Here is a 27,814-nt window from a genome sequence, read left to right as displayed (position 1 = left end):
ATGCACTTTGACGCACTAGGATATGAAGGGGACGACTATGACGATGTGGACGCTCAATACATGATTGAACAGAGTCTTCTGGAGTGTAACAAGCAGATTGAATCTCGCGATTCCTGCCTTGGGGATGAGTGCAGGTACACAGCTTCTTGCTTCACCCTTGTGAACCTTTAGAAGCACACCAGACAGATACACAGGTCTGCCCAGATAATAGGATTGTTATACATTTTATGTTGGCCCTGAGATGGTAAACACTTCTCCAGGCATTATAAATAGGTTACAAAGTATAAAGTCTGTATCTGGAACTCACACCCTCATCATGAGGATGGTGGCACAGCTTTTATGGTGTGACTTTTTTTTTCCACAGTCAAGATATAACAGATAATGTAAAAATCTTCTCTGCCATAAGAAAAGGTGAGTAGTGAGTGCCAGTTCTGCACTATTGGTTATTTACTGAAGTGTTATGTGTCTACATAACAGTATTCTCCCTGATAATCCTCTCTGCTTCCTGGTTTGTTGCCAGGTGATGAAGCAGCTCTCCGCCAGCTGTCTGTCAGCCAGAGTGCTTTCTCTGAAGAGGACAACAGAGGCTGGATCCCCCTGCATGAGGCCGTTAGTCAGAAGAACATAAATATTCTAGAGGTCACCTTTGCAGGTTTGTATATCTTTGTCTCATCTAGTACATCCCAACACACAAGGATCAATTAAATCATGCATTGTTTCGAGAATTTGCCAACAATCAAAGGGACACTAAACACCTAAATAAACATTTTTCAGATGTTTTCAAACCTCAAAAGTACACTGAACCAAAATATAAATGCAACGTGCAACAATTTCAATGATTTTACTGAGTTACAGTTAATATAAGGAAATCAGTCAATTGAAATAAAATCATTAGGCACTAATCTATGGATTTCACATGACTGGGCAAGGGCGCAGCCAATCAGAATGAGTTTTTACCCACAAAACGGCTTTATTACAGACAGAAATACTCATCAGCACCCCCTCCCTCAGATGATCCCGCAGGTGAAAAAGCCGGATGCTCACTAACAGGGATGTAAACAAATTTGTGCACAAAATTTGAGAGAAAAGCTTTTTGTGCGTATGAAAAAGTTCTGGAATTGTTTATTTCAGCTCATGAAACATGGGATCACCAACACTTTACATGTTGAGTTTATATTTTTGTTCAGTATAGTCAAATGTGAAGATGAGTTCACATTTCCTTTCAATGGTAATATAATATTGAAAGTATAATGATAGTGTTAGAGCCGATTTGGGCATATTTTGTATAAAAGACTGAACATACTGAGCTCCATGTACATTTGTGTAAATATATTAATGTATATGATGAAATATTAGGTACGTACCTTTATGATTTATTTACCGGATTGAGATATATTCATTTGTTATTAGTGTAACTCAGTTTTTGGCCCCCCCTCTTGCCCATTCATTGTACTGTGTTAATTGTGTTAGTATAAAGGCAGGAAGTTGGGCCTTCGGGGGGAGGAGTCCTTGCTAGATGCGGGAGCGGTATAGTTTTTTGACCATATAGACATACAGAAATACAGACAGACAGGTCATATTATATTATGTATTTGCATTTCAAGTAATCTCTGCTTTAAGTTGATTGGAGAATACCTTTTGTTAGATAAGAAGAATAAACATTTTTTGTTGCACTATATCCCTGGATCTCATTGAATGTTTGGCCGTTTGGAAACGTTGAGTGTGGACTGTATGCGTCCGAAACAACCCCGCTTCAGGCTAGGGCAGTGGCTATGGTAAAGAGGAAAGGAAGCCACTACATTCAAGTCAAAAAACTCCGTGAAGGATTACTACCGGAAGGAAATCTCCGGTTCGGACACACGCTGGATTTTGTTCTATTTGTAATTGCATTCGGACCATAAGGACAGCTCGCTTGGAAGGATTTGAACTCCTAGATTTCGCCAGCCGTGAGTAACCACTGCGAATGAATGAGCTGCCCTGTTCAAGGCGATCGTTTGATCATGCATATTATGGAAGCGCAAATGTGCTTATAATTGGAATGTTTGATAAACTTGGGAATGGAATTCAAAATACAGCGCTGTGAAAACAATTAAGAAGTTTAAGTTTGGGAAACACAGATCCTATGCACAATGTAGCCTAATCATATATCTAATATTTGGCCTAACGTGGAAATGCAATCCATCAACGCAACGAATGCAACTTAAGGATCTAAAGATACTGCGTGTTAAAACTTCATTAAAGGGACAAAACCTCAACGGGATGAAATGTTTAAAACGCATCTAAAATGCCAAACTTGCACATGTGCAATTCAAAATGGGTCAATATGCTGAAATGGATGACTGTGTTTTTAAAGATTAAAGGAGGTCTAAAGGGGCATTACGTTTAACAATCAAACCAACAACCGTGTCATTGTAAATTGAGTGAACTAAAAGTGAATGATGGAGGAGGAAATCCCAAATAAGACTCCACTGGAGAGGGCAGAGGAGCATCTAAATTCACTCTGTGCAGCCCGGAGAGGCAAACTTGGAGTGTGTACACGCAAAATGAATGAAATAAAAGTCCTTCTTGTTGATGGAGGAAACATTGCAACTGTGAATGAGAGTCTTGAAGCATTTGATGCTGTGCTCAATGACTTTAAGAAGGCTCATGAATCTGTGCTAGAGCTGGTCACAGAGGAGGAACAGGAACAGGAGAGCATTAACTATTATCAACCAAGAATGAGAACTTATGAACATTTCCTGAAAGAGGTGGAAATATGGAAAAAGGCTGAAGTTGAGCCACAAACGCTCATTGAACCACATGACAGCATTTCCAATGTGTCAAAAATATCAAGTAAAACTAAGTATTCTAAGACTGCTTCCTCAGTGTCCTCTGAACGCCTTAAAGCCGAGGCAGAACGAGCAGCTCTACTAGCTCGCCAAGCATCATTACAAGACAAGCATGCATTGGAACTGGAGAAAGCTCAACTGAATGTTAGGATGGAAAAAATGGCACTGGAAACGGACATAGCAGCATATAATGCCAAACTGAAGGTCCTGGAGAGTACCGAGTCAACTTCTCAATCCCATTCTGTGGCAGCCCATTTACTAAGCCAAGAAGATGGAATGAACTCTTATTTTGAGAAACAGGAACCAGAGGTCTATGTGGAACCTGAACCATCACCTGTTGAGTTTGCTGCATTAGGTGCAGTTCCAAAGACCCCACTACAAAGAGTTTTACAACAACCGACCACAAAGCCATCAAACCCTATTCCGAAAACAGTCGTAAACCACACTCTTCAGCAGCCAACAGCAAGGTCTAGCAATCGACACAGAATCAACACTGCGGGTATCAGCCATAATACCAGCCATGATAACCTCTCTACTGTCATGCAAAGGCAGAATGAAATTGCTGACCTCCTTGTACTACAGCACAAACAAGCCACACTCCCTGTTAGGGAGATACCTATGTTTGACGGTGATCCTCTAAACTTTAGGCCATTCATGCGTGCATTTGAGCATGGTATAGAAGATAAGACAAGCAGTCACCAGGATAGGCTCTATTACCTGGAACAATACACCTCTGGTCAGCCCAAGGATCTGGTCCGTAGTTGTCTGCATATGGAAGCCAGAAGAGGCTATGCAGTAGCTAAGAGGTTGTTAAAGGAACACTTTGGCAATGAAATCAAAGTCACCACTGCTTACATGGAAAAGGCTTGGAACTGGACAAACATCAAACCCGATGATGGAAAGGGACTGGGTGGTTATGCACTCTATCTAAGAGGTTGCTGTAACGCTATGCAAGACCTACAGAACATGGAAGAGCTTAATCTTCCCTCCAACATAAAGCTGATCATGTCAAAACTTCCCTACAAACTAAGGGAAAAATGGAGGTCTAGGGCATGTGATATTTTAGAGAGAAGTCACCTGAGGGCCCAGTTCAGTGACCTGGTAACGTTCATGGAAAAACAGGCCAAAATACTGCAGGATCCGTTGTATGGAGATATTCAAGATCCCCTGTACAACAAAAGGTTTTTAAAACCCAAAACAGAAGCTGACTTTAAACAGCAGTTCAAGTCCAAGAGTAGGGGAAGCAGCTTTGCCACTACAGTAGCTGAAGTGGCAGATTGTAACTCTGAAAAACCTTTAAAAGAACAAACATTCAAAGTAAAGAGACCAGGCACGTACCCTTCTGATGCTCCCAGTATCTCATGTATATTTTGTGCTGGTGCGCATTTATTGGTCGACTGCCAACAGGTGAAGGCACAGCCACATGAATTCAAGGTTGAGTTTCTGAGATCAAAAGGCCTTTGTTTTGGCTGTTTGATGAGAGGACACTTAAGCAGAGAATGTAAAAGAAGGATGACCTGTCAGAGCTGTCAAAGAAAGCACCCCACTATCCTGCACATTGAAGGAAGAGAGAGATTTAGATCTCAAAAGGCAGATATGAGTGGTGTAGCAGTAAAGCGGGAGGAGACTGTCAGCAGTGCTCTTGTTTCACTGGAAGCTGGTGAAGATACCGGGGCCGGTACAGATTGTGCACTTGCAATTGTGCCAGTTCAAGTAAAGGTGGCAAATGGAAGCAAGTCTGTGTTAACCTATGCGTTTCTCGATTCTGGTAGCTCAGCAACATTTTGTACGGAGAGACTCATGAGGCAGTTGCAAGCTAAAGGCAGTGCGACTGAAATTCTGCTACGCACAATGGGGCAGGAGAGTCCTACCAAGAGCTTTGAGATATCTGGATTAGAGATTGGCAATGTGGAAGGCGACACATTTCTTGCATTACCAAAGGTCTACACCCAACATAAGATCCCAGTGACAAGAGAGAACATTCCCACTCAGAAAGAGCTCAAAAGGTGGCCATACCTGAAAGAGGTTCAGTTGAAGGAGATTGATGCCGACGTCGAACTTCTGATTGGCGTAAATGCTCCAAAGGCAATGGAACCCTGGCAAATCATAAATAGCCAAGGCAACGGACCGTATGCAGTGAAAACCCTCTTTGGATGGGTGATGAATGGTCCTCTCAACAGTTGTACCATGGCAGAAGAATCCGGGCGTCCTACGGTGATGGCCAATCGTATCTCAATGGCCGACCTGGGGGTTCTTCTTGTAAATCAGTACAACCATGACTTCCCTGAGAGAGAGTATGAAGAGAAAAGTGAGATGTCAGCTGAGGATCGTAGGTTTATGGAGATAGTATCAAGCTCCATAACCCTCAAAGACCATCACTACTACTTACCGTTGCCCTTTCGCAACAAAGATGTAGTCCTGCCAAACAACCGTGACATGGCAAAGCAGCGGGCTCTAAATATTATCAGGAAGTTCAAGAAGGACAAAGGTTACGCTGCAGAGTACAAAGGCTTCATGGAAGAGATGATAACAAAAGGTTACGCCGAGAAGGTACCACAAGAACAGCTCCTCAGAGAGAAAGGCAAGGTATGGTACATACCACACCATGGCGTTCACCATAAGCGCAAAGGAACGATACGAGTGGTGTTTGACTGTTCATCATCCTATAAAGGTACATCTCTTAACAGTGAACTCCTTCAAGGCCCTGACCTGGACAGAGAAAAGCTGCCTGTTGAAAGAGCACTTGGAATCCGATGGAACATTGAAAGGGATGTGTTTACCTTCCAGGTCACTGTCAAGAACAGACCCCTTACAAGAAGAGGTATTCTCTCAACTGTCAGCTCTATTTATGATCCATTAGGTTTCCTCGCCCCATTCGTATTAAAGGCAAAGCAAATTCTTCAAGTGCTCTGCAAGCTAAAGTGTGGATGGGACGAAGTCATCCCTGAAGAACACTCTATTTCATGGAAGAGATGGCTCTCAGAGCTGGACCAGCTCTCCAGATTCCAGATCAACAGGTGTATGATGCCGGAGAACTTTGGTCAAATCAAGACCGCACAGCTGCATCACTTCGGTGATGCAAGTGAACAAGGTTATGGCACGGCAAGCTACCTTAGGTTCACAAACGTTATGGAAAAGGTCCACATCGCATTCATACTGGGGAAATCAAGGGTGACCCCACTCAAGCAGATGACGATCCCCAGACTGGAACTAGCTGCAGCAACATTGGCAGTGCGAGTGGACAGGATGTTAAGGTTGGAGCTCCAGATTGAACTTGAGGAGTCAACTTTCTGGACAGACAGCCAGTCGGTGCTAAAATACATCCGCAACGATACCAAGAGATTCCATACTTTTGTGGCTAATAGGGTTGCTATGATCCGTGACCTATCGAAAGCAAAACAGTGGAGGTATTTGAACTCCAAACACAACCCAGCCGATGATGCCTCAAGAGGATTACATGTTGAAACTTTCCTGAACTCAAAGAGATGGCGCAAAGGACCAGAATTCCTGGAGAAAACAGAAACACAATGGCCGAAAGTCCCCGAGGAGCTTGGCTCCATCCCTCCAGATGATCCAGAGGTGAGAAAAGACGTCATCGTAAACAGTACATGTGTGGAAGAAAAGAGTCCGACCAGCAAACTGATTGAGTACTATTCAACATGGAACAGCTTGAAGAAAGCAGTTGCCTGGATGCTGAAACTGAAGAGACTTCTACTACAGTTAAGCCAGAAAAGGAAAGTTCTCACCCAAACTGATCCAGGATCAGATCAGAGTCTGACAAACTCACTGAAGGAACAAATTGACAAGTTCAAACTGACGTTTGGAAAAGAAAGTCTGTCTGTAGATGACCTAGATGAAGCAGAAAAGGTCATCATTCGATTTGAGCAACGACAGCACTTTAAACAAGAAATTGCACTAGTTGTAAAAGGAAAGCAATGTGCCAAGAGAAGCGGCTCAATCTGTAAGCTTGATCCAATAGTTGACAATGGCATTCTGAGAGTAGGAGGAAGGTTAAGCAAAGCTGCTATGCCTACGGAACTAAAGAATCCTATGATCCTGCCCAAAGACTCCTACATCTCCAGACTGATCTTACTCCACATCCATGAGCAGGTTGGCCACTCTGGGAGAGGTCACATGCTTTCTAGACTTCGCCAGCGATATTGGATACCCTGTGCCAACTCCTTAGCAAGGAAGATCCTTAAGAGCTGTGTCTTCTGCAGGCGGATGCAAGCTAGAGCTGGGGAACAGAAGATGGCTGACCTTCCACAAGATCGGGTAGCACCTGATTTGCCGCCTTTCACCCATGTGGGCATAGATTACTTCGGCCCCATAGAGGTGAAGCGAGGCCGCGTTCATGTGAAGCGGTATGGTGTGATCTTTACTTGCCTTGTGAGTCGAGCTGTCCATCTAGAAGTTGCTAGTTATCTGGATACTGATTCCTGCATCAATGCCCTGCGCAGGTTCATCTGTCGAAGGGGCCCAGTAACAAGTATCAGAACAGACAATGGCACCAACTTTGTCGGAACACACAGAGAGCTAGGAGAAGCTCTGAAAGAGCTGGATCACAACAAGATTCAAAATAAATTACTGAAGGAAGGAGTGACATGGTCATTCAACCCTCCCTCTGGAGCCCACCATGGGGGTTATGGGAGAGGTTGATCCGACTGGTGAAAAAGATCCTCTATTCAGTCCTTAAAGAGCAAGTACTAGATGATGAGGCTTTGCAGACAGCCTTGTGTGAAGTTGAGGCGATTATGAACGACAGACCAATCACTACTGTAACAAATGACCCTAACGATCTAGAACCCCTGACTCCGAACCATCTGCTTCATCTGAAAGCAAAGCCAGTCCTGCCACCAGGACTATTCCAGAGAAGTGACCTATACTCAAGAAGGAGATGGAAGCAAGTACAATATATCACTGACCTCTTCTGGAAGAGATGGATCAGGGAGTATCTTCCACTTATGCAGGAGTGGAACAAGTGGAACAAAACTAAGAGAAACTTCAGTCCTGGTGACCTTGTGGTCATCGTCGATGACACCGCCCCAAGGAACTCTTGGCTAATGGGGCGTGTGGTAAAGGCTTTGCCAGGGGCCAAAGGTCTTGTCCGGAGCGTCATGGTTAAGACTAAGACCAATATCCTACAGAGACCTATCAATAAACTCTGTCTGCTCCTTGAGGCGACGATGTGAGACACACACACACACACACACAGTGCTCCATCTTTGAATCACGTGCACCTCTGATTCGTTGATGTCGTACTCTTACATTCTTTGATGTCATACATTTTGTGGACGTCAAACTCTTGACATTTTTTGGAAGTTGAACACCTTTACACTTCAACTCAGACTGAGATCTATGGACTATTTTCCTATATGGCACCTTGTATATTTGTATATAGCTATGAACTGTAATGGTGCTCTGGTATAGAATGTTTTTGTATTGGCTCTACGTTTGAATATTAAGTAATTGTTGTGCAGTCAACAATTAGGGGCCGGTATGTTAGAGCCGATTTGGGCATATTTTGTATAAAAGACTGAACATACTGAGCTCCATGTACATTTGTGTAAATATATTAAATATTAATGTATATGATGAAATATTAGGTACGTACCTTTATGATTTATTTACCGGATTGAGATATATTCATTTGTTATTAGTGTAACTCAGTTTTTGGCCCCCCCTCTTGCCCATTCATTGTACTGTGTTAATTGTGTTAGTATAAAGGCAGGAAGTTGGGCCTTCGGGGGGAGGAGTCCTTGCTAGATGCGGGAGCGGTATAGTTTTTTGACCATATAGACATACAGAAATACAGACAGACAGGTCATATTATATTATGTATTTGCATTTCAAGTAATCTCTGCTTTAAGTTGATTGGAGAATACCTTTTTGTTAGATAAGAAGAATAAACCTTTTTTGGTTGCACTATATCCCTGGATCTCATTGAATGTTTGGCTGTTTGGAAACGTTGAGTGTGGACTGTATGCGTCCGAAACAACCCCGCTTCAGGCTAGGGCAGTGGCTATGGTAAAGAGGAAAGGAAGCCACTACAGATAGATCATAAGACTGATTTGATGTACCCCTTCCTCAGCGTCGAGTCAAAATGCAGTGCAATGTCGGACCGTCCAGGGAAAGACACCTCTGCTCCTGGCGGTGGAGCAAGGTCTGATAGAGAACGCCACCTTTCTGCTACAGAACGGTTCCAGTCCTGACTGCCAGTATGAGGAAGAGGACTCACCGCTAGTAATAGGTAAACCTGTCTACATCCTCTGTTATTAATACACTCAAAACATACTGAAGGTTAGTCTCTCGTGACGAACTCCAGCGCACATGATATTTGGTTCTGGGAATAACTGAATGTAGAGCTGACGGAACAATTGACATTCCAAATGTAAGCCTATGTAGTCCTGACAACGGGAAATGACAGAGAAAAACTCTAGGACATGTAGGATCATTACAGAGCTGTCCCACTTCTCTCCTTCCGTCCAAAAGCTATCAGAAACGATCGTCTGGACCTGGCCAAGCTCCTACTGGGGTTCGGTAGCAATGTGAACCTGGAGGGATGTCACAGAAGGACCCCCCTCCACGAGGCTGCCAAGCTGGGACGGGAGGACTTTGTGGAGCTGCTTCTCAGGTCAGGGGCCGACCCAGACACCAGGTCCGACTATGGGCTCACGCCCCTGGCCCTTGCTGCTCAGTGTGGGAATGTGAAGGTAGTCCAAGCCCTCGTCCAGAAAGGTACAGTAGCCTATGTCGGTGGTTCCCAAACTGTGGGGCGCGCCCAGGTCCCCACCCCCCATTATATATATATATATATATATATATATATATATATATATATATATATATATATATATATATATACAGTGAGGGAAAAAAGTATTTGATCCCCTGCTGATTTTGTACCAGTCAAAAGTTTGGACACACCTACTCATTCAAGGGTTTTTCTTTATTTTTACTATTTTCTACATTGTAGAATAATAGTGAAGACATCAAAACTATGAAATAACACATATGGAATCATGTAGTATCCAAAAAAGTGTTAAACAAATCAAAAATATATTTTATATTTGAGATTCTTCAAATAGCCACCCTTTGCCTTGATGACAGCTTTGCACACTCTTGGCATTCTCTCAACCAGCTTCACCTGGAATGCTTTTCCAACTGTCTTGAAGGAGTTCCCACATATACTTAGCACTTGTTGGCTGCTTTTCCTTCACTCTGCCATCCGACTCATCCCAAACCATCTCAGTTGGGTTGAGGTCAGGGGATTGTGGAGGCCAGGTCATCTGATGCAGCACTCCATCACTCTCCTTCTTGGTAAAATAGCCCTTACAGAGCCTGGAGGTGTGTTGGGTCCCACTAAGCCCAAACCAAATGGGATGGCGTATCGCTGCAGAATGCTGTGGTAGCCATGCTGGTTAAGTGTGCCTTGAATTCTAAATAAATCACAGACAGTGTCACCAGCAAAGCATCCCCACACCATAACACCTCCTCCTCCATGCTTTACGGTGGGAACTACACATGCGGAGATCATCCGTTCATCCACACCGCATCTCACAAAGAGACGGCGGTTGGAACCAAAAATCTCCAATTTGGACTCCAGACCAAAGGACACATTTCCACCGGTCTAATGTCCATTGCTCGTGTTTCTTGGCCCAAGCAAGTCTCTTCTTCTTATTGGTGTCTGTTAGTAGTGGTTTCTTTTGCAGCAATTCGACCATGAAGGCCTGATTCACACAGTCCCCTCTGAACAGTTGATGTTGAGATGTGTCTGTGACTTGAACTCTGTAAAGCATTTATTTGGGCTGCAATTTCTGAGGCTGGTAACTCTAATAAACTTGTCCTCTGTAGCAGAGGTAACTCTGGGTCTTCCATTCCTGTGGTGGTCCTCATGAGAGCCAGTTTCATCATAGCGATTGATGGTTTTTATGACTGCACTTGACATTTTCTATATTGACTGACCTTCATGTCACACAAGGCACACCTGTTAATTGAAATGCATTCCAGGTGACTATCTCATTAAGCTGGTTGAGAGAATGCCAAGAGTGTGCAAAGCTGTCATCAAGGCAAAGGGTGGCTATTTGAAGAATCTCAAATATAAAATGTATTTTGATTTGTTTAACACTTTTTGGGTTACTATATGATTTCATATATGTAGAAAATAGTAAAAATAAAGAAAACCCCTTGAATGAGTTGGTGTTCTAAAACTTTTGACCGCTAGTGTATATATATAAATGTATATATATATATATGCATTCGGAAAGTATTCTGACCCCTTGACATTTTCCACATTTTGTTACGTTACAGCCTTATTCTAAAATTGATTAAATTATTATTTCTCCTCATCAATCTACACACAATACCCCATAATGACAAAGCAAAAACAGGTTTTTAGGAATTTTTGAAAATGTGTTAAAAATTAAAACAGAAATACCTTATTTACATAAGTATTCAGACCCTTTGCTATGAGACTCGAAATTGAGCTCAGGTGCATCCTGTTCCCATTGATCATCCTTGAGATGTTTCTACAACTTGATTAGAGTCCACTTGTGGTACGTTCAATTGATTGGACATGATTTGGAAAGTTACACACCTGTCTATATAAGGTCCCACAGTTGAAAGTGCATGTCAGAGCAAAAACCAAGCCATGAGGTCGAAGGAATTGTCTATAGAGCTCCGAGACAGGATTGTGTCGAGGTATAGATCTGGGGAAGGGTACCAAAACATTTCTGCCCTATTGAAGGTCCCCAGGAACACAGTGGCCTCCATCATTCTTAAATGGAAGAAGTTTGGAACCACTAAGACTCTTCCTAGAGCTGGCAGCCCGGCCAAACTGAGCAATCGGGGGAGAAGGACCTTGGTTAGGGAGATGACCAAGAACCCAATGGTCACTCTGACAGAGCTCCAGAGTTCCTCTGTGGAGATGGGAGAACCTTCCAGAAGGACAACCATCTCTGCAGCACTCCACCAGTCAGCCCTTTATGGTAGAGTGGCCAGACGGAAGCCACTCCTCAGTAAAAGGTACATGACATCCCGCTTGGAGTTTGCCAAAAGGCACCTAAAAGACTCTCAGACCATGAGAAACAAGATTCTCTGGTGTGATGAAACCAAGATTGAACTCTTTGATCTGAATGCCAAGCGTCACGTCTGGAAACCTGGCACCATCCCTACGGTGAAGCATGGCTGTGTAAGGGCAAGGACTGGGAGATGAACGGAGCAAAGTACAGAGAGATCCTTGATGAAAACCTGCTCCAGAGCACTCAGGACCTCAGACTGGGGCAAAGGTTCACCTTCCAACAGGACAACGACCCTAAACATACAGCCAAGACAACGCAGGAGTGGCTTCGGGACAAGTCTCTGAATGTCCTTGAGTGGCCCAGCCAGAGCCCGGACTTGAACCCGATCTAACATCTCTGGAGAGACCTGAAAATAGCTGTGCACTGACGCTCCCCATCCAACCTGACAGAGCTTTAATCGCTGCCAAAGGTGCTTCAACAATGTACTGAGTAAAGGGTCTGAATACTTATGTAAATGTGATATTTAAAGTTTTTTATTTTAAATAAATTAGCAAAAAAATCTAAAAACCTGTTTTTTCTTTTGTCATTATGGGGTATTGTGTGTAGATTGATGAGGGGGGGGAAACAATGTAATCCATTTTAGAATAAGGCTGTAACGTAACAAAATTTGGAAAAAGTCAAGGGGTCTGAATACTTTCCGAATGCACTGTATATACACTGCTCAAAAAAATTAAGGGAACACTAAAATAACACATCCTAGATCTGAATGAATGAAATAATCTTATTAAATAGTTTTTTCTTTACATAGTTGAATGTACTGACAACAAAATCACACACAAATTATCAATGGAAATCAAATTTATCAACCCATAGAGGTCTGGATTTGGAGTCACCCTCAAAATTAAAGTGGAAAACCACACTACAGGCTGATCCAACTTTGATGTAATGTCCTTAAAACAAGTCAAAATGAGGCTCAGTAGTATGTGTGGCCTCCACGTGCCTGTATGACCTCCCTACAACGCCTGGGCATGCTCCTGATGAGGTGGCGGATGGTCTCCTGAGGGATCTCCTCCCAGACCTGGACTAAAGCATCCGCCAACTCCTGGACAGTCTGTGGTGCAACGTGGCGTTGGTTGATGGAGCGAGACATGATGTCCCAGATGTGCTCAATTGGATTCAGGTCTGGGGAACGGGCGGGCCAGTCCATAGCATCAATGCCTTCCTCTTGCAGGAACTGCTGACACACTCCAGCCACGAGGTCTAGCATTGTCTTGCATTAGGAGGAACCCAGGGCCAACCGCACCAGCATATGGTCTCACAAGGGGTCTGAGGATCTCATCTCGGTACCTAATGGCAGTCAGGCTACCTCTGGCGAGCACATGGAGGGCTGTGCGGCCCCCCAAAGAAATGCCACCCCACACCATGACTGACCCACCGCCAAACCGGTCATGCTGGAGGATGTTGCAGGCAGCAGAACGTTCTCCACGGCGTCTCCAGACTCTGTCACGTCTGTCACATGTGCTCAGTGTGAACCTGCTTTCATCTGTGAAGAGCACAGGGCGCCAGTGGCGAATTTGCCAATCTTGGTGTTCTCTGGCAAATGCCAAACGTCCTTCACCGATGTTGGGCTGTAAGCACAACCCCCACCTGTGGACGTCGGGCCCTCATACCACCCTCATGGAGTCTGTTTCTGACCGTTTGAGCAGACACATGCACATTTGTGGCCTGCTGGAGGTCATTTTGCAGGGCTCTGGCATTGCTCCTCCTGCTCCTCCTTGCACAAAGGCGGAGGTAGCAGTCCTGCTGCTGGGTTGTTGCCCTCCTACGGCCTCCTCCACGTCTCCTTATGTACTGGCCTTTCTCCTGGTAGCGCCTCCATGCTCTGGACACTACGCTGACAGACACAGCAAACCTTCTTGCCACAGCTCGCATTGATGTGCCATCCTGGATGAGCTGCACTACCTGAGCCACTTGTGTGGGTTGTAGACTCCGTCTCATGCTACCACTAGAGTGAAAGCACCGGCAGCATTCAAAAGTGACCAAAACATCAGCCAGGAAGCATAGGAACTGAGAAGTGGTCTGTGGTCACCACCTGCAAAACCAGTCCTTTATTGGGGGTGTCTTGCTAATTGCCTATAATTTCCACCTGTTGTCTATTCCATTTGCACAACAGCATGTGACATTTATTGTCAATCAGTGTTGCTTCCTAAGTGGACAGTTTGATTTCACAGAAGTGTGATTGACTTGGAGTTACATTGTGTTGTTTAAGTGTTCCCTTTATTTTTTTGAGCAGTGTATATATATATATATATATATATATATATTGTTTTTTTAAAGGAACTCAGTCCGGCTTTAAAATTACTCTTGAAAGTTGTAATAGTAGAATGCACAAGGTGCAATTTCGAAATTGGGTAGTGCATCATCAGTTCCTCTTGTGATGTTAGTCATTGCATACCTTAGAGAGCTATTTATAACTTGTCCAGATAAACTAGCCCATGTCAGCTAACATTTTTTTATTTAGGTTTTTTTGCCCATAGATATTGTTGTAATTTTTCTGTCACTCAAATATCACATGAATACACATTAGACATGGCAAAATATATAGAATTGCAAGAAAATTATATTTAAAATCAGAAATGTTTCTTTGCACCCCATGACAAAATGTGGAGAATTGCAGGAAATAAGCTTTAAACCTGCAAAATTCTCTCCACCAACAAGAGGGGTGTGAACAATTTGTGTCATGAACAGTGCTTGTGCCCATAGAAATAGATGTGGCGTGTGCGCACGCAGGGGGGGCGCGGGATGTTCACCAATGCTAGAGGGGGGGCCCCAAGTGAAAAAGTTTGGGAACCCTTGGCCTATGTCAGTAAGCTCAATTAGCTTATTTTACTTATTAATAAGTCTTCCTGTACTGTACTAATGTCCCTGTGTCACAAGGTGGAAAAGTGACAGGTGCTATGTCTGGGTTGAGCAGGCAGAGTGAAGCAGAGGCAGACAACAAAAAGGGATGTTTATTTGTTTTAAGTGGCAATCCGCAGTGGATATAATAACAAAGCCTATCCCCGCCCCTGTTTCAGTAAAAAGCTGAGGGATGGGGCTGGAGAAATGTAACCACACTCAAATATACAAGGACTGACCATCCATGATATCAAAGTGATACGTTTTAACCATGTTTTGAGGTGAGGATATACAGTGTTTGTTTACATTTGCTTTGTTTACAAATATTGGAGTAAAACAAGCCTTGCAAAAGTATTCATCCCCCTTGGCATTTTTCCTATTTTGCTGCATTACAACCTGTATTTTATATGGATTTTTATTTGGATTTCATGTAATGGACATACACAAAATAGTCCAAATTGGTGAAGTGAAATGAAAAAAATAACTTTAAATCAATTCAAAAAAATAAATAACGTTAAAGTGGTGTGTGCATATGTATTCACCCCCTTTGCTATGAAGCCCCTAAATAAGATCTGGTGAAACCAATTACCTTCAGAAGTCACATAATTAGTTAAATAAAGTCCACCTGTGTGCAATCTGTGTCACATGATCTGTCACATGATCTCAGTGTATATACACCTGTTCTGAAAGGCCCCAGATTCTGCAGCACCACTAAGCAAGGGGCACCACCAAGCAAGCGGCACCATGAAGACCAAGGAGCTCTCCAAACAGGTTAAGGACAAAGTTGTGGAGAAGTACAGATATAATAATAATAATAATATGCCATTTAGCAGACGCTTTTATCCAAAGCTTTTATCCATGCATGCATACATTTTTGTGTATGGGTGGTCCCGGGGATCGAAGCCACTACCCTGGCTTTACAAGCGCCGTGCTCTACCAGCTGAGCTACAGAGGACCACAGTGTTAAAAAAAAAATTCTGAAACTTTTAACATCCCACAGAGCACCATTAAATCCATTATAGAAAAATGGAAAGAATATGGCACCACAACAAACCTGCCAAGAGACGGCTGCCCACCAAAACTCACGGACCAGGCAAGGAGGGCATTAATCAAAGAGGCAACAAAGATTCCAAAGATAACCCTGAAGGAGCTGCAAAGCGCCACACTCATTATGGTGTATGGTGAAATAAGTATAGCCAGTTATAATTGTAATGGCTTAGCTGATAATAACAAAAGAAGAACAATATTTACATGGCTCAAAGAGAAGGAATATAATATATATTGTTTACAGGAAACTCATTCAACAATTCTAGATAAAGTTGCGTGGAAAAAGGAATGGGGGGCGGGCGAAATATACTTCTCCCATGGGCAAAGAAATTCAAAAGGGGTGATGATATTAATTAATAGTAATTTCGATCCGAATGTGCAAATTGTCCAAATAGATACGCAAGGTAGATGGATTATTTTAAATATGTTATTGGACAATAAACAGATATGGCTCATTAACATTTACGGACCAAATAATGATGATCCACACTTCTTTGACAATATATATAATAAATTATCAACCCTGCAAGCAATTCAAGACAATATTATTATGGTGGGGGATTATAATACTGTTTTAAATAGCTCAATGGACCGTAAAGGAAATCACGCCACAAACAATCACCCACATGCTCTTAAGGAAATCGTGAATGTCATGGATACATTAGAACTAGTAGATATATGGAGGCTTAAATATCCTGATCTACTGAGATATACATGGCGGAGACTGAATCAAGCTAGTCGTCTTGACTTCTTTCTTATCTCATTCTCGTTGGCACCAAAAGTTTAAAAAGTGTTGATAGGGGACAGAATGCGGTAAGACCATCATATAATTGGCATATACATTACTCTTACTGAATTTCCACGTGGGCGAGGATATTGGAAATGTAATCAAAGCCTATTGGATGATAATTTATTTTTAACTAGGACAAAGGAATTTATAACTGACTTTTTCCGACATAACATACAGTGAGGGAAAAAAGTATTTGATCCCCTGCTGATTTTGTACATTTGCCCACTGACAAAGAAATGATCAGTCTATACTTTTAATGGTAGGTTTATTTGAACAGTGAGAGACAGAATAACAACAACAAAATCCAGAAAAACGCATGTCAAAAATGTTATAAATTGATTTGCATTTTAATTAGGGAAATATGTATTTAACCCCCTCTCAATCAGAAAGATTTCTGGCTCCCAGGTGTCTTTTATACAGGTAACAAGCTGAGATTAGGAGCACACTCTTAAAGGGAGTGATCCTAATCTCAGTTTGTTACCTGTATAAAAGACACCTGTCCACAGAAGCAATCAATCAATCAAATTCCAAATTAAGGTTTCGAGGCTGACGTTTGGCAACTCGAACCTTCAGCTCCCTCCATAGATTTTCTATGGGATTAAGGTCTGGAGACTGGCTAGGCCACTCCAGGACCTTAATGTGGTTCTTCTTGAGCCACTCCTTTGTTGCCTTGGCCATGTGTTTTGGGTCATTGTCATGCTGGAATACCCATCCACGACCCATTTTCAATGCCCTGGCTGAGGGAAGGATGTTCTCACCCAAGATTTGACGGTACATGGCCCCGTCCATCGTCCCGTTGATGCGGTGAAGTTGTCCTGTCCCCTTAGCAGAAAAACACCCCCAAAGCATAATGTTTCCACCTCCATGTTTGACGGTGGGGATGGTGTTCTTGGGGTCATAGGCAGCATTCCTCCTCCTCCAAACACGGCGAGTTGAGTTGATGCCAAAGAGCTCGATTTTGGTCTCATCTGACCACAACACTTTCACCCAGTTCTCCTCTGAATCATTCAGATGTTCATTGGCAAACTTCAGATGGGCCTGTATATGTGCTTTCTTGAGCAGGGGGACCTTGCGGGCGCTGCAGGATTTCAGTCCTTCACGGTGTAGTGTGTTACCAATTGTTTTCTTGGTGACTATGGTCCCAGCTGCCTTGAGATCATTGACAAGATCCTCCGATGTAGTTCTGGGCTGATTCCTCACCGTTCTCATGATCATTGCAACTCCACGAGGTGAGATCTTGCATGGAGCCCCAGGCCGAGGGAGATTGACAGTTATTTTGTGTTTCTTCCATTTGCGAATAAACGCACCAACTGTTGTCACCTTCTCACCAAGCTGCTTGGCGATGGCCTTGTAGCCCATTCCAGCCTTGTGTAGGTCTACAATCTTGTCCCTGACATCCTTGGAGAGCTCTTTGGTCATGGCCATGGTGGAGAGTTTGGAATCTGATTGATTGATTGCTTCTGTGGACAGGTGTCTTTTATACAGGTAACAAACTGAGATTAGGAGCACTCCCTTTAAGAGTGTGCTCCTAATCTCAGCTCGTTACCTGTATAAAAGACACCTGGGAGCCAGAAATCTTTCTGATTGAGAGGGGGTCAAATACTTATTTCCCTCATTAAAATGCAAATCAATTTATAACATTTTTGACATGCGTTTTTCTGGATTTTATTGTTGTTATTCTGTCTCTCACTGTTCAAGTAAACCTACCATTAAAATTATAGACTGATCATTTCTTTGTCAGTGGGCAAACGTACAAAATCAGCAGGGGATCAAATACTTTTTTCCCTCACTGTAGGTACAGCAAATCCCCTTATTATATGGGACACCTTTAAATGTGCCTTTAGAGGCCATGCAATTCAGTACTCATCTCGAAAACAAAAGCAATTTAGGTCAAAAGTGTTTATACTAACAAAGGAAATAGAAAGTCTAACAGAACAGATAGATGGCAATAAAAACTGTAACATAGAGGCTCAGAATAAATTAGAGGAAAAACAAAAATAAATGGAGAAACTTATTCAAGAAAGATCAAGTGTAATATATTATAAAAAATTAAGCAAACTGGATGGAATATGGGGGAAAATGCACCACATTCTTTTTTAATCTTCATCATAGGAATGCTACCAAAAATAATTTAATGAAATTGGTTACAATTGACGGAGTAACCCATGATTCACCAAATGATATTTTGAAGGAGGAAACAAGGTACTTTAAGCATATGTTTTCGTTTCAGTCGGCTCCATCTCCTCTAACTGAAGCTAATTGTAGAGATTATTTTTCTATTGATAATGTAAAATTAACAGCCAAACAGAAAGACTCATGTGAAGGTGAAATTACAGAGGTGGAACTTCTGGATGCAATTAAAGACTTTAAGTCTGGGAAAACTCCAGGGTTGGATGGCATACCAGTCGAAGTATACCAAACCTTTTTTGATATACTAAGAGGACCGCTATTAGCATGTTTTAACCACTCCTATGTAAATGGTAGATTATCTGACACTCAAGAAGAAGGTCTGATCTCATTATTACTGAAACAGGATACAAGTGGAAAATATAAAGATCCAGTCCATTTAAAAAATTGGAGGGCCCTTACACTTCAGTGTTGTGATGCAAAATGTATAGTGCATAGAATTAAAAAGGTATTGTCGGATATTATTCATTCTAATCAGACAGGTTTTTTACATGGAAGATACATTGGAGATAATATAAGGCAAGTATTGGAAACAATAGAACATTATGGAAAATCTGAGAAACCAGGCCTGCTATTCATAGCAGACTTCGAAAAGGCATTTGATAAAGTACGACTGGGGTTTATATATAAATGCCTGGAGCATTTCAATTTAGGTGAATCTCTTATAAAATGGGTCAAAATCATGTATAGTAACCCTAGGTGTAAAATAGTAAATAATGGCTATTTCTCAGAAAGTTTTAAACTGTCAAGAGGAGTGAAACAAGGTTGTCCACTATCGGCATATCTATTTATTGTGGCCATCAAGGTGTTAGCTATTAAAATCAGATCCAACAATAATATCAGGGGATTAGAAATCCAGGGCTTAAAAACAAAGGTGTCATTGCACGCTGATGATTCATGTTTTCTTTTAAATCCACAACTAGAATCACTCCACAGCCTCATAGAGGATCTAGATACATTTTCTAACCTCTCTGGATTACAACCAAATTATGACAAATGTACTATATTACATATTGGATCAATAAAAAATAAAACATTTACATTGCCATGTAGTTTACCAATAAAATGGTGTGATGGTGATGTGGATATACTCGGAACACATATCCCAAAGGAAATAAATGATCTCACTTCAATAAATTATAATAGAAAGTTAGCAAAAATAGATAAGATCTTGCTACCATGGAAAGGTGGGTGCCTGTCAATTTGTGGAAAAATCACCCTGATTAACTCTTTAGTATTATCCCAGTTTACCTATTTGCTTATGGTCTTGCCTACACCTAGCGAACAGTTTTATTAATTATATGAGAAAAAAATATTCCATTTTATTTGAAACGGCAAGCCAGACAAAATTAAACGGGCCTAAAGCTTCAGTAATACAAAAGTTATACTTAAATCTGAACTGGTTCTCTAGCAAATTAGTAAGATTGTCTCACCCAATGTTCAAGAATGGCCTTTTTCCCTTTATTCAGATTACAACCACTCACTTTCAGTTATTTGAAAAGGAAATCCTCTCCCAGATATCACTATTTCTAAAACAAGCCATAGAAAGATGGTTGCAATTTCAATTTAATCCTCCAGAAACGACAGAACAAATAATGCAACAAATATTGTGGTTAAACTCAAATATACTAATTGACAAAAAAACTTTTTTTTTTGACAAAATGTTTAAAAAGGGTATAATCTTTGTAAATGATATCATCGGTAGGGCTGGTGGGGTTATGTCGCACATGCAGCTAACAAAAACATATGGAAATGTCTGCTCTACCCAAAATTACAACCAAATAATTGCAGCCTTACCGCAAAAATGGAAGAGGAAAGTGGAAGGAGGAGAAAGTAAGGAACTTGTCTGTCGGCCTTGCATTAAAGAACATCATTGGTTAAGGAAAACTGTGATAAATAAAAAAGGTATATCAGTTTCATTTAAGGACCAAAGGATTGACAGCTGTCCCATATACATTGCAAAATAGTTGGGAAGAGATTTTTGACGTACCGATCCCATGGCATAGTGTTTATGAACTGATACGCAAAACGACACCGGATTAAAAACTTAGAATCTTTCAATTTAAATTATTATATAAAATTCTTGCTACCAATAGAATGTTATTTATATGGGGGATACAATCTTCCCAGCTCTGCAGATTTTGCTGCGAAGAGACAGAATCATTAGATCATTTGTTTTGGTACTGTCCATTTGTAGCTTGTTTTTGGACACAGGTCCAGGAATGGCTAAAGGATTGCAATATTTACCTGGAGCTAACCCTGCAGATAGCACTACTGGGTGATCTGAAAAGTCATAGTCAATCGATCAATAACATAATAATACTATTAGCAAAAATGTTTATTTTCAATTCACAATCTGTAGAAACAATGAGAATAGAAAGGTTCAGAACTTTTGTAAGACATCACAGTACAGTTGAAATATATATGGCAAATAGAAATCCTATATGGATGGTGTTAAAAGATAGATGGGAGGTGTTGAATGGAATTGAAGGATGGGACTAATAACAACTAACAACAAACAATAACAAGATAACTAATAATGTAGGCACACTGTGAAGCTTTTGTGAAGGAGCACAGTTAGAAAGATATGGCATTTAGAAGCAAACCGGATGGACATCATGAAAATGATTGGAGAGGTTGAGAGTAGAAGAAGTTCAGGAGAAAGAACAAACAAAATGTAATTACTGTAAAATTGACTGTGTCCATAAAATGTAAATAGTGGGTATGGACTGGAAGTAGAGGCCTAGGCGTTGTTGTTCACTAGTTTACTCCAAGTGGGGAAAGGGTGGCGGGGTTGGAAAGTAATAAAGGGGAATATATATTTTTAAAAGGATATGTATGTGTATGTATGTATGTATGTATGTGTGTGTGTGTATATGTGTATGTATGTGTATGTGTATGTACTGATATATATATATATATATATAAAAACATGGGGGATTGGAAGTGATGCAGACAATTACATTGATGGAAGTTACAATCTATCTGCAATATTAAGCTTATCTACCCCCCCCCCCCCCCCCCCCCCCCAAAAAAAAATAAAAAAAATAACCCTGCCACAGCGGAGATTGGAGTATCTGTCCATAGGACCACTTTAGGCCGTACACTCCACAGAGCTGCCTTTACGGAAGAGTGGCCAGAAAAAAGACATTGCTTAAAGAAAAAATAAGCAAACATGTTTGGTGTTCGCCAAAAGCCATGTGGGAGACTCTCCAAACATATGGAAGAAGGTACTCTGGTCAGATGAGACTAAAATTGAGCTTTTTGGCCATCAAGGAAAACGCTATGTCTGGCGCAAACACAAAACCTCTCATCACCCCGAGAACACCATCCCCACAGTAAAGCATGGTGGTGGCAGCATCATGCTGTGGGGATGTTTTTCATCGGCAGGGAATGGGAAACTGGTCAGAATTGAAGGAATGATGGATGGTGCTAAATACAGGGAAATTCTTGAGGGAAACATGTTTCAGTCTTTCAGAGATTTGAGACTGGGACGGAGGTTCACCTTCCAGCAGGACAATGACCCTAAGCATACTGCTAAAGCAACACTTGAGTGGTTTAAGGGGAAACATTTAAATGTCTTGGAATAGTCAAAGCCTAGACCTCAATCCAATTGAGAATCTGTGGTATGACTTAAAGATTGCTGTACACCAGCGGAACCCATCCAACTGGAGCAGTTTTGCCTTGAAGAATGGGAAAAAATCCCAGTGGCTAGATGTGCCAAGCTTATAGAGACATACCCCAAGAGACTTGCAGCTGTAATTGCTGCAGAAGGTGGCTCTAGAAAGTATTGACTTTGGGGGGGTAAATAGTTATGCACGCTCAAGTTTTCTGTCTTTCTGTCTTATTTCTTGTTTTTTTCACAATAAAAAATATTTTGCATCTTCAAAGTGGTAGGCATGTTGTGTAAATCAAATGATACAAACCCCCCAAAAATCCATTTTAATTCCAGGTTGTAAGGCAACAAAATAGGAAAAATGCCAAGGGGGGTGAATACTTTTGCAAGCCACTGTATTTTGGTTCTGATGTGGTATGATAGTTGAACTAACCTCAGGAGGCATTTATAAGTTGTATTCTTCAAGAATCAATGGGTACATATCGGATGTAGCAACTGCAGATTGCCCCTTTAAGGCATGGTTTTCTATTATTCTGTGTCAAACACATTCCAGTTTCTCATTTCTGTTCAATAGCTTTTTTTCTCTCCATAAATATCATTTTCACTTACTTTTTATTCTAAAAACCAAGCTAGTTAAAATCACACAAAACATACCAACAAACCAAAGAAAACAAAAGGTACAGGAAGTGGTGCAGCCCAGCAGCCATCCATGCTACTTCTTCTCATATTAACCGTTCAGCTCAAACTCCATTGACCATGTGCTCTGACCAACGAAATCATCATAGTCTGCATAGGATCCATCACGCCTCTGCACTGCATCGCCCCCTGTGGACAGCCGCCAGGAAACACAAAAGGGGGGTTAAATTCATGCAGTTCAAATCACATGATCTGTCAATTAACCAATAAAAATGCTTCATTTAGTTGGCATGCAGATAGGTCATACCTGTTACACAAGCACATGCTGTAGCTTATGACTTGGGCCCATATAAGGGTATATAATTGGCACCAACTAGTTTAGTATGTCATGGACTTTGTTTTTGTTGATGTGTACAAGCAATACAGATTTGTTGTTGTTTGCTGTTTGTATCAGGGGCCAACGTGGGGTCTATGGCCCAGGATTATGCCACAATCCTATTTGAGGCATCTGCCTCTGGCAACCCTGAGATTATCTCTTTGCTGTTGAAGTATGGAGCTGACGCCAACGTCCCCAAACACACCGGACACCTCCCCATCCACAGAGTCTCCCACAGGGGCCATCTACAGTAGGTGGCACCGGTACTGCACCCCTTAGCCTTGTCCCAGATCTGAGTTTAGTGCTTAGAAATCACAATCACAATTCAGAGCCCAGTCTCTCTCTCTCTCTCTCTCTCTCTCTCTCTCTCTCTCTCTCTCTCTCTCTCTCTCTCTCTCTCTCTTTCTCTCTCTCACTCACTCACTCAGAGCTCTGAAGATCCTGATCCCTGTGACGACCTGTGACGCAGTGTATGAGAGTGGAATGAGCCCCCTACACTCGGCAGCTGCTGGTGGTCACACACAGTGTCTAAAGGCCCTGCTGAAGGCAGGCTATGACCCTAACTACATGTTGCACCCCTGGGTCCGACGTAATTACGACGACCAGCGGAAGTCTGCCCTGTACTTTGCTGTGTCCAACGATGATATCCCCTCGGTCAAGCTGCTGCTGGAGGCTGGGGCCATGCCCAACCAGGACCCTGTCAAGTGCCTACAGGTCAGGCTTCATATTAACAAACAGTCTCAGAGTAGGAATTCTGATATAGGATCAGTTTTGCTTTTAGATCATAATGGATAAGATTATATGGTTAGGGGGGACCTGATCCTAGATCAGCACTCCTACTCTGAGACACTTTTTGAAAACAGGCCCTCGTGGCTTTTTGTCAAATACCCTGATGACGACAACACGCAGAAACTAGTTTTTTTCAACCACTTTGGCACATTTTTCAGATGTAAGTGGTATGTTTTAAAAACTCTTAAGTACTAAACTGATAACACTTGTAATGCCCCCCTATCTTATGTTCAGAACCTTTGATTGTGCGTTCATTGGGATTAAACACATCTTTCACCCCTGAGTCATTCATGTAAAATCTTAAGTTTTCTGTGAAATACCATGAGAGCATTTAGTTTAGTCACCAATACATCAGATAATGACAGGCTCACCATTTAGTCATTTTAACTACCATTTAATCCAATAGCAAAAAAAAACAAGATACACATGTCAAAACTGTTCTTTTTGATGTGCTGAATAGAAAGAATACTAGATGGTAAATATCATTTTCCAAACAGTATTTCACTACAACTTTACATGCAATAAAAATATTACAATTTCTGTCGAAAGGCAGGTTGTGAACAAGTTGAGAAATATGTCAGTCTTACAGTTTCATTATCCTTATAAAGTATATACGTAGGACAAATCATCAGAAATAAGGGCATTGTAAAGCAGTTGGCTCTTGTAAAAATTTAGCACGTGTTGTATTCCATTTCTGCCCCATGCAACATTATACAAGACTGATACAGTATCACCTGTCAATGCAATTCAGATAATGAGTGGAATATATTGTTATATAGAGTACCAGTCAAACGTTTGGACACACCTACTCATTCAAGGGTTTTTCTTTATTTTTACTATTTTCTACATTGTATGATAATATTAAAGACATCAAAACTATGAAATAACACATATGGAATCATGTAGTAACCAAAAAAGTGTTCAACAAATCAAAATATATTTCATATTTGAGATTCTTCAAATAGCCACCCTTTGCCTTGATGACAGCTTTGCACACTCTTGTTATTTTAATGGACAAAAAAATTGCTTTTCTTTCGAAAACAATGACATTTCTAAATGACCCCAAACTTTTGACGGTAGTGTATGTTTTAGAACACCTACTCATTCAAGGGTTTTTCTGTATTTTTACTATTTTCTACAGTCCAAACTTTTGACTGGTAGTGTATACAACCCAGGTATTTCAGCAGTACATTGTACACTACACTATAATTCCAAATGGTAGCACATAGTGACTCTTTCCACTTTGTCCTATTAAAGCACACAGGCTGATGGAGAATGATGATGTAGTATTTAACAGCCACATCCATATATTATTTGGTTTTACCTTCCAACATAAATTGATGTCAAATTGATACATTTATGAGGTAAAAATATAGAATTGTACAGTGCGCAGCAGCACTACATAATTTCGGTTCAGTAGTTATCAGTTTTGAGCAGTTTGATTAAGTGATAGTTAATTGTATTGTTAACAAAATGACAAGAAAATCATATCAAAAGTAAAGCGAATATTGCATTTTGAAAAGCAGATACTTAGATTGAATATGTATCCAAATTGAAAGAATGATTTGGTGCAGTGAACAAGAGCCTTTGTGAATGTGTTTGTTGTACTCAGTCAATTGAAAATGTGCTTAGAGTTTTGAAACATGAACCATTATGATGATCTGTTTTGATTTTTGTGCTTAGAGTTGTGAAAATGTACCACATACTTGTGAAAGTTGCATAAATAAACCCAGTAATAAAGTAGCAGATTCACCTAGGTTTGAAAGAAAGGTACACTTATCAACACACTCTTTTTCTTCCTCAGGTGGCTCTGAGGTCGGGTAACCTGGAGCTGATCAACGTCCTGCTGAGGTTCGGAGCCAACGTCAACTACTTCTCCCGCATCAACACCACCCACTTCCCCTCTGCGCTGCAGTACGCCTTGAAGGACGAGATTGTCCTGCGCATGCTGTGTAACTACGGCTACGATGTCCAGCGCTGCTTCGAGTGCAACTACGGTGAAGCGTCCCATGTTCCTGATGACTATGAGGGCTGGACCAATACTATCATCAAGGACTCCATGGTAAGGGGGATATTGGTAGGGCCAGGAGTTTTGCCCTGTTCAGGTTATGTGGCTAAGTATTTTTATTTACTTCCTTAAAGCTAGAATCCAAAGTTGCTATGTACCCTTTGATTCTTGAAGAATATAACTTATAAATGCCTCATGAGTTTAGGTACAAAATCCGAACCCAAAATTCGCTTTATTGTTTCAATTAAGGATTCAAGCTTTAAAACGTTAGGCTCCTAGTATGCTTATAACAAGTTAGAAAGCATTAAGTAATAACTGCAGGTGTTTAGTAAAGTGTTACCTAAAACTGTTATGCGCTTCCTTGCAGTTTTGTGAGGTTATCTCAGTGTACTGGTTGAAAGAACACTCGGGACATGTGGTGCGCATCATGATGGATTACGTCGATCACGTGACCTTCTGCTCGAAACTAAAGGCTGTCCTGATGGAACAAAAGCAGTGGCCTGATATCTGCAAAGTTCAAGGTTGGTGGATAAACAAAACAAAACTAGGTGGACAAAACAAAACTATGTGTGCTGTTAACCATTCAATGGGAAAACATAGTTGTGTTTTCATAAAAGGCATAGATTGTTCATGACTATGCATTCCTGAGCATGCGACCTGAGCATGGGAAAATTCTGGCCCCTAATTATTGACTATAATTACTGGGCCCTAAATATGTCCCTCAGACAGTTGATGAACTAGGCCTACTTGACAGTCTATGTAACTGACTAGCTCATATCATCATCATAATCATCATCCCTCCCCACAGAGAATGCTCGCTGTCTTCAGCATCTCTGTCGCCTGAAGATCCGTAGCTGTCTGGGCCGACTGCGTCTCAGGGCCCCAGTGTTCATGCATTTCCTGCCTCTACCCAACCGGCTCAAAGATTACATCCTGTACCGGGAATATGATCTCTACAGCCAGAACAGCCTAGTGGGCTGACAGGAAGAAGTACATGGAGGATGAGGCAAGAAGATAGGCCTACATTAACAAATAGTCAGTGACTCAGCAATGCTATTAGTCAGAGTTCTTTGACTCTCAGGGGTGCCGTCTCTTAGGGCCAGGGTACCCGACGTCAAAATCTTTGAGTATTTTTTTGGGTGAGGCACATTGAGGCTGATTTGTTAATTGTGCCTATAGCCCCCTAGCTCTACTGTAATTCAAACTGTGCTATTAGTCTGTCAGGCAGACGAGCTGAGCTCACTCACATCAGGTTAAAAGAGTTTACTGTTCTCATCTGGTAGAATTAGCTGCTTTTCAAAAAAATATATAGGGGGGGGGTGGTATTCAAGAATTTTGGTGTGTTTCAGCATAAAAGAAAACCTTTCTCTTTTTTTGTGAAGTTTCATTGTCTGTTATTTATCAGAGCTACATGTACATGCATGTATACACTGAGTGTGAAAAACATTAAGAACACCTGCTCTTTCCATGACATAGACTGACCAGGTGAAAGCTATGATCCCTTATTGATTTCACTTGTTACATCCACTTCAATCCGTGTAGATGATGGGGAGGAGACAGGTGAAATAAATATTTTTGAGACATGGATTGTGTATGTGTGCCATTCAGAGATTGAATGG

At 41.5% G+C, this 27,814-nt stretch overlaps 1 protein-coding gene across 1 annotated transcript; it reads left to right on the top strand.

Moving 5' to 3' along the window:
• asb14a (ankyrin repeat and SOCS box containing 14a) lies at window positions 1-27,176 on the top strand (the record flags this gene model as incomplete). Its single annotated transcript, XM_084173035.1, has 10 exons — window positions 1-134; window positions 365-411; window positions 521-652; window positions 8,920-9,078; window positions 9,321-9,566; window positions 23,477-23,648; window positions 23,827-24,112; window positions 25,992-26,249; window positions 26,563-26,716; window positions 27,004-27,176. The coding sequence occupies 10 exons, from the start codon at window positions 1-3 to the stop codon at window positions 27,174-27,176; spliced, it is 1,761 nt and encodes a 586-aa protein (XP_084029161.1).
• Between the last annotated feature and the right edge of the window lie 638 nt (window positions 27,177-27,814).

This window comes from Coregonus lavaretus (assembly GCF_964263955.1).
Source record: "Coregonus lavaretus genome assembly, chromosome: 12".
In the NCBI taxonomy this organism is placed as follows: domain Eukaryota; kingdom Metazoa; phylum Chordata; class Actinopteri; order Salmoniformes; family Salmonidae; genus Coregonus; species Coregonus lavaretus.
The sequence above is the reverse complement of the archived record's forward strand: the minus strand, read 5'-3'. Positions and strand labels throughout refer to the sequence as shown.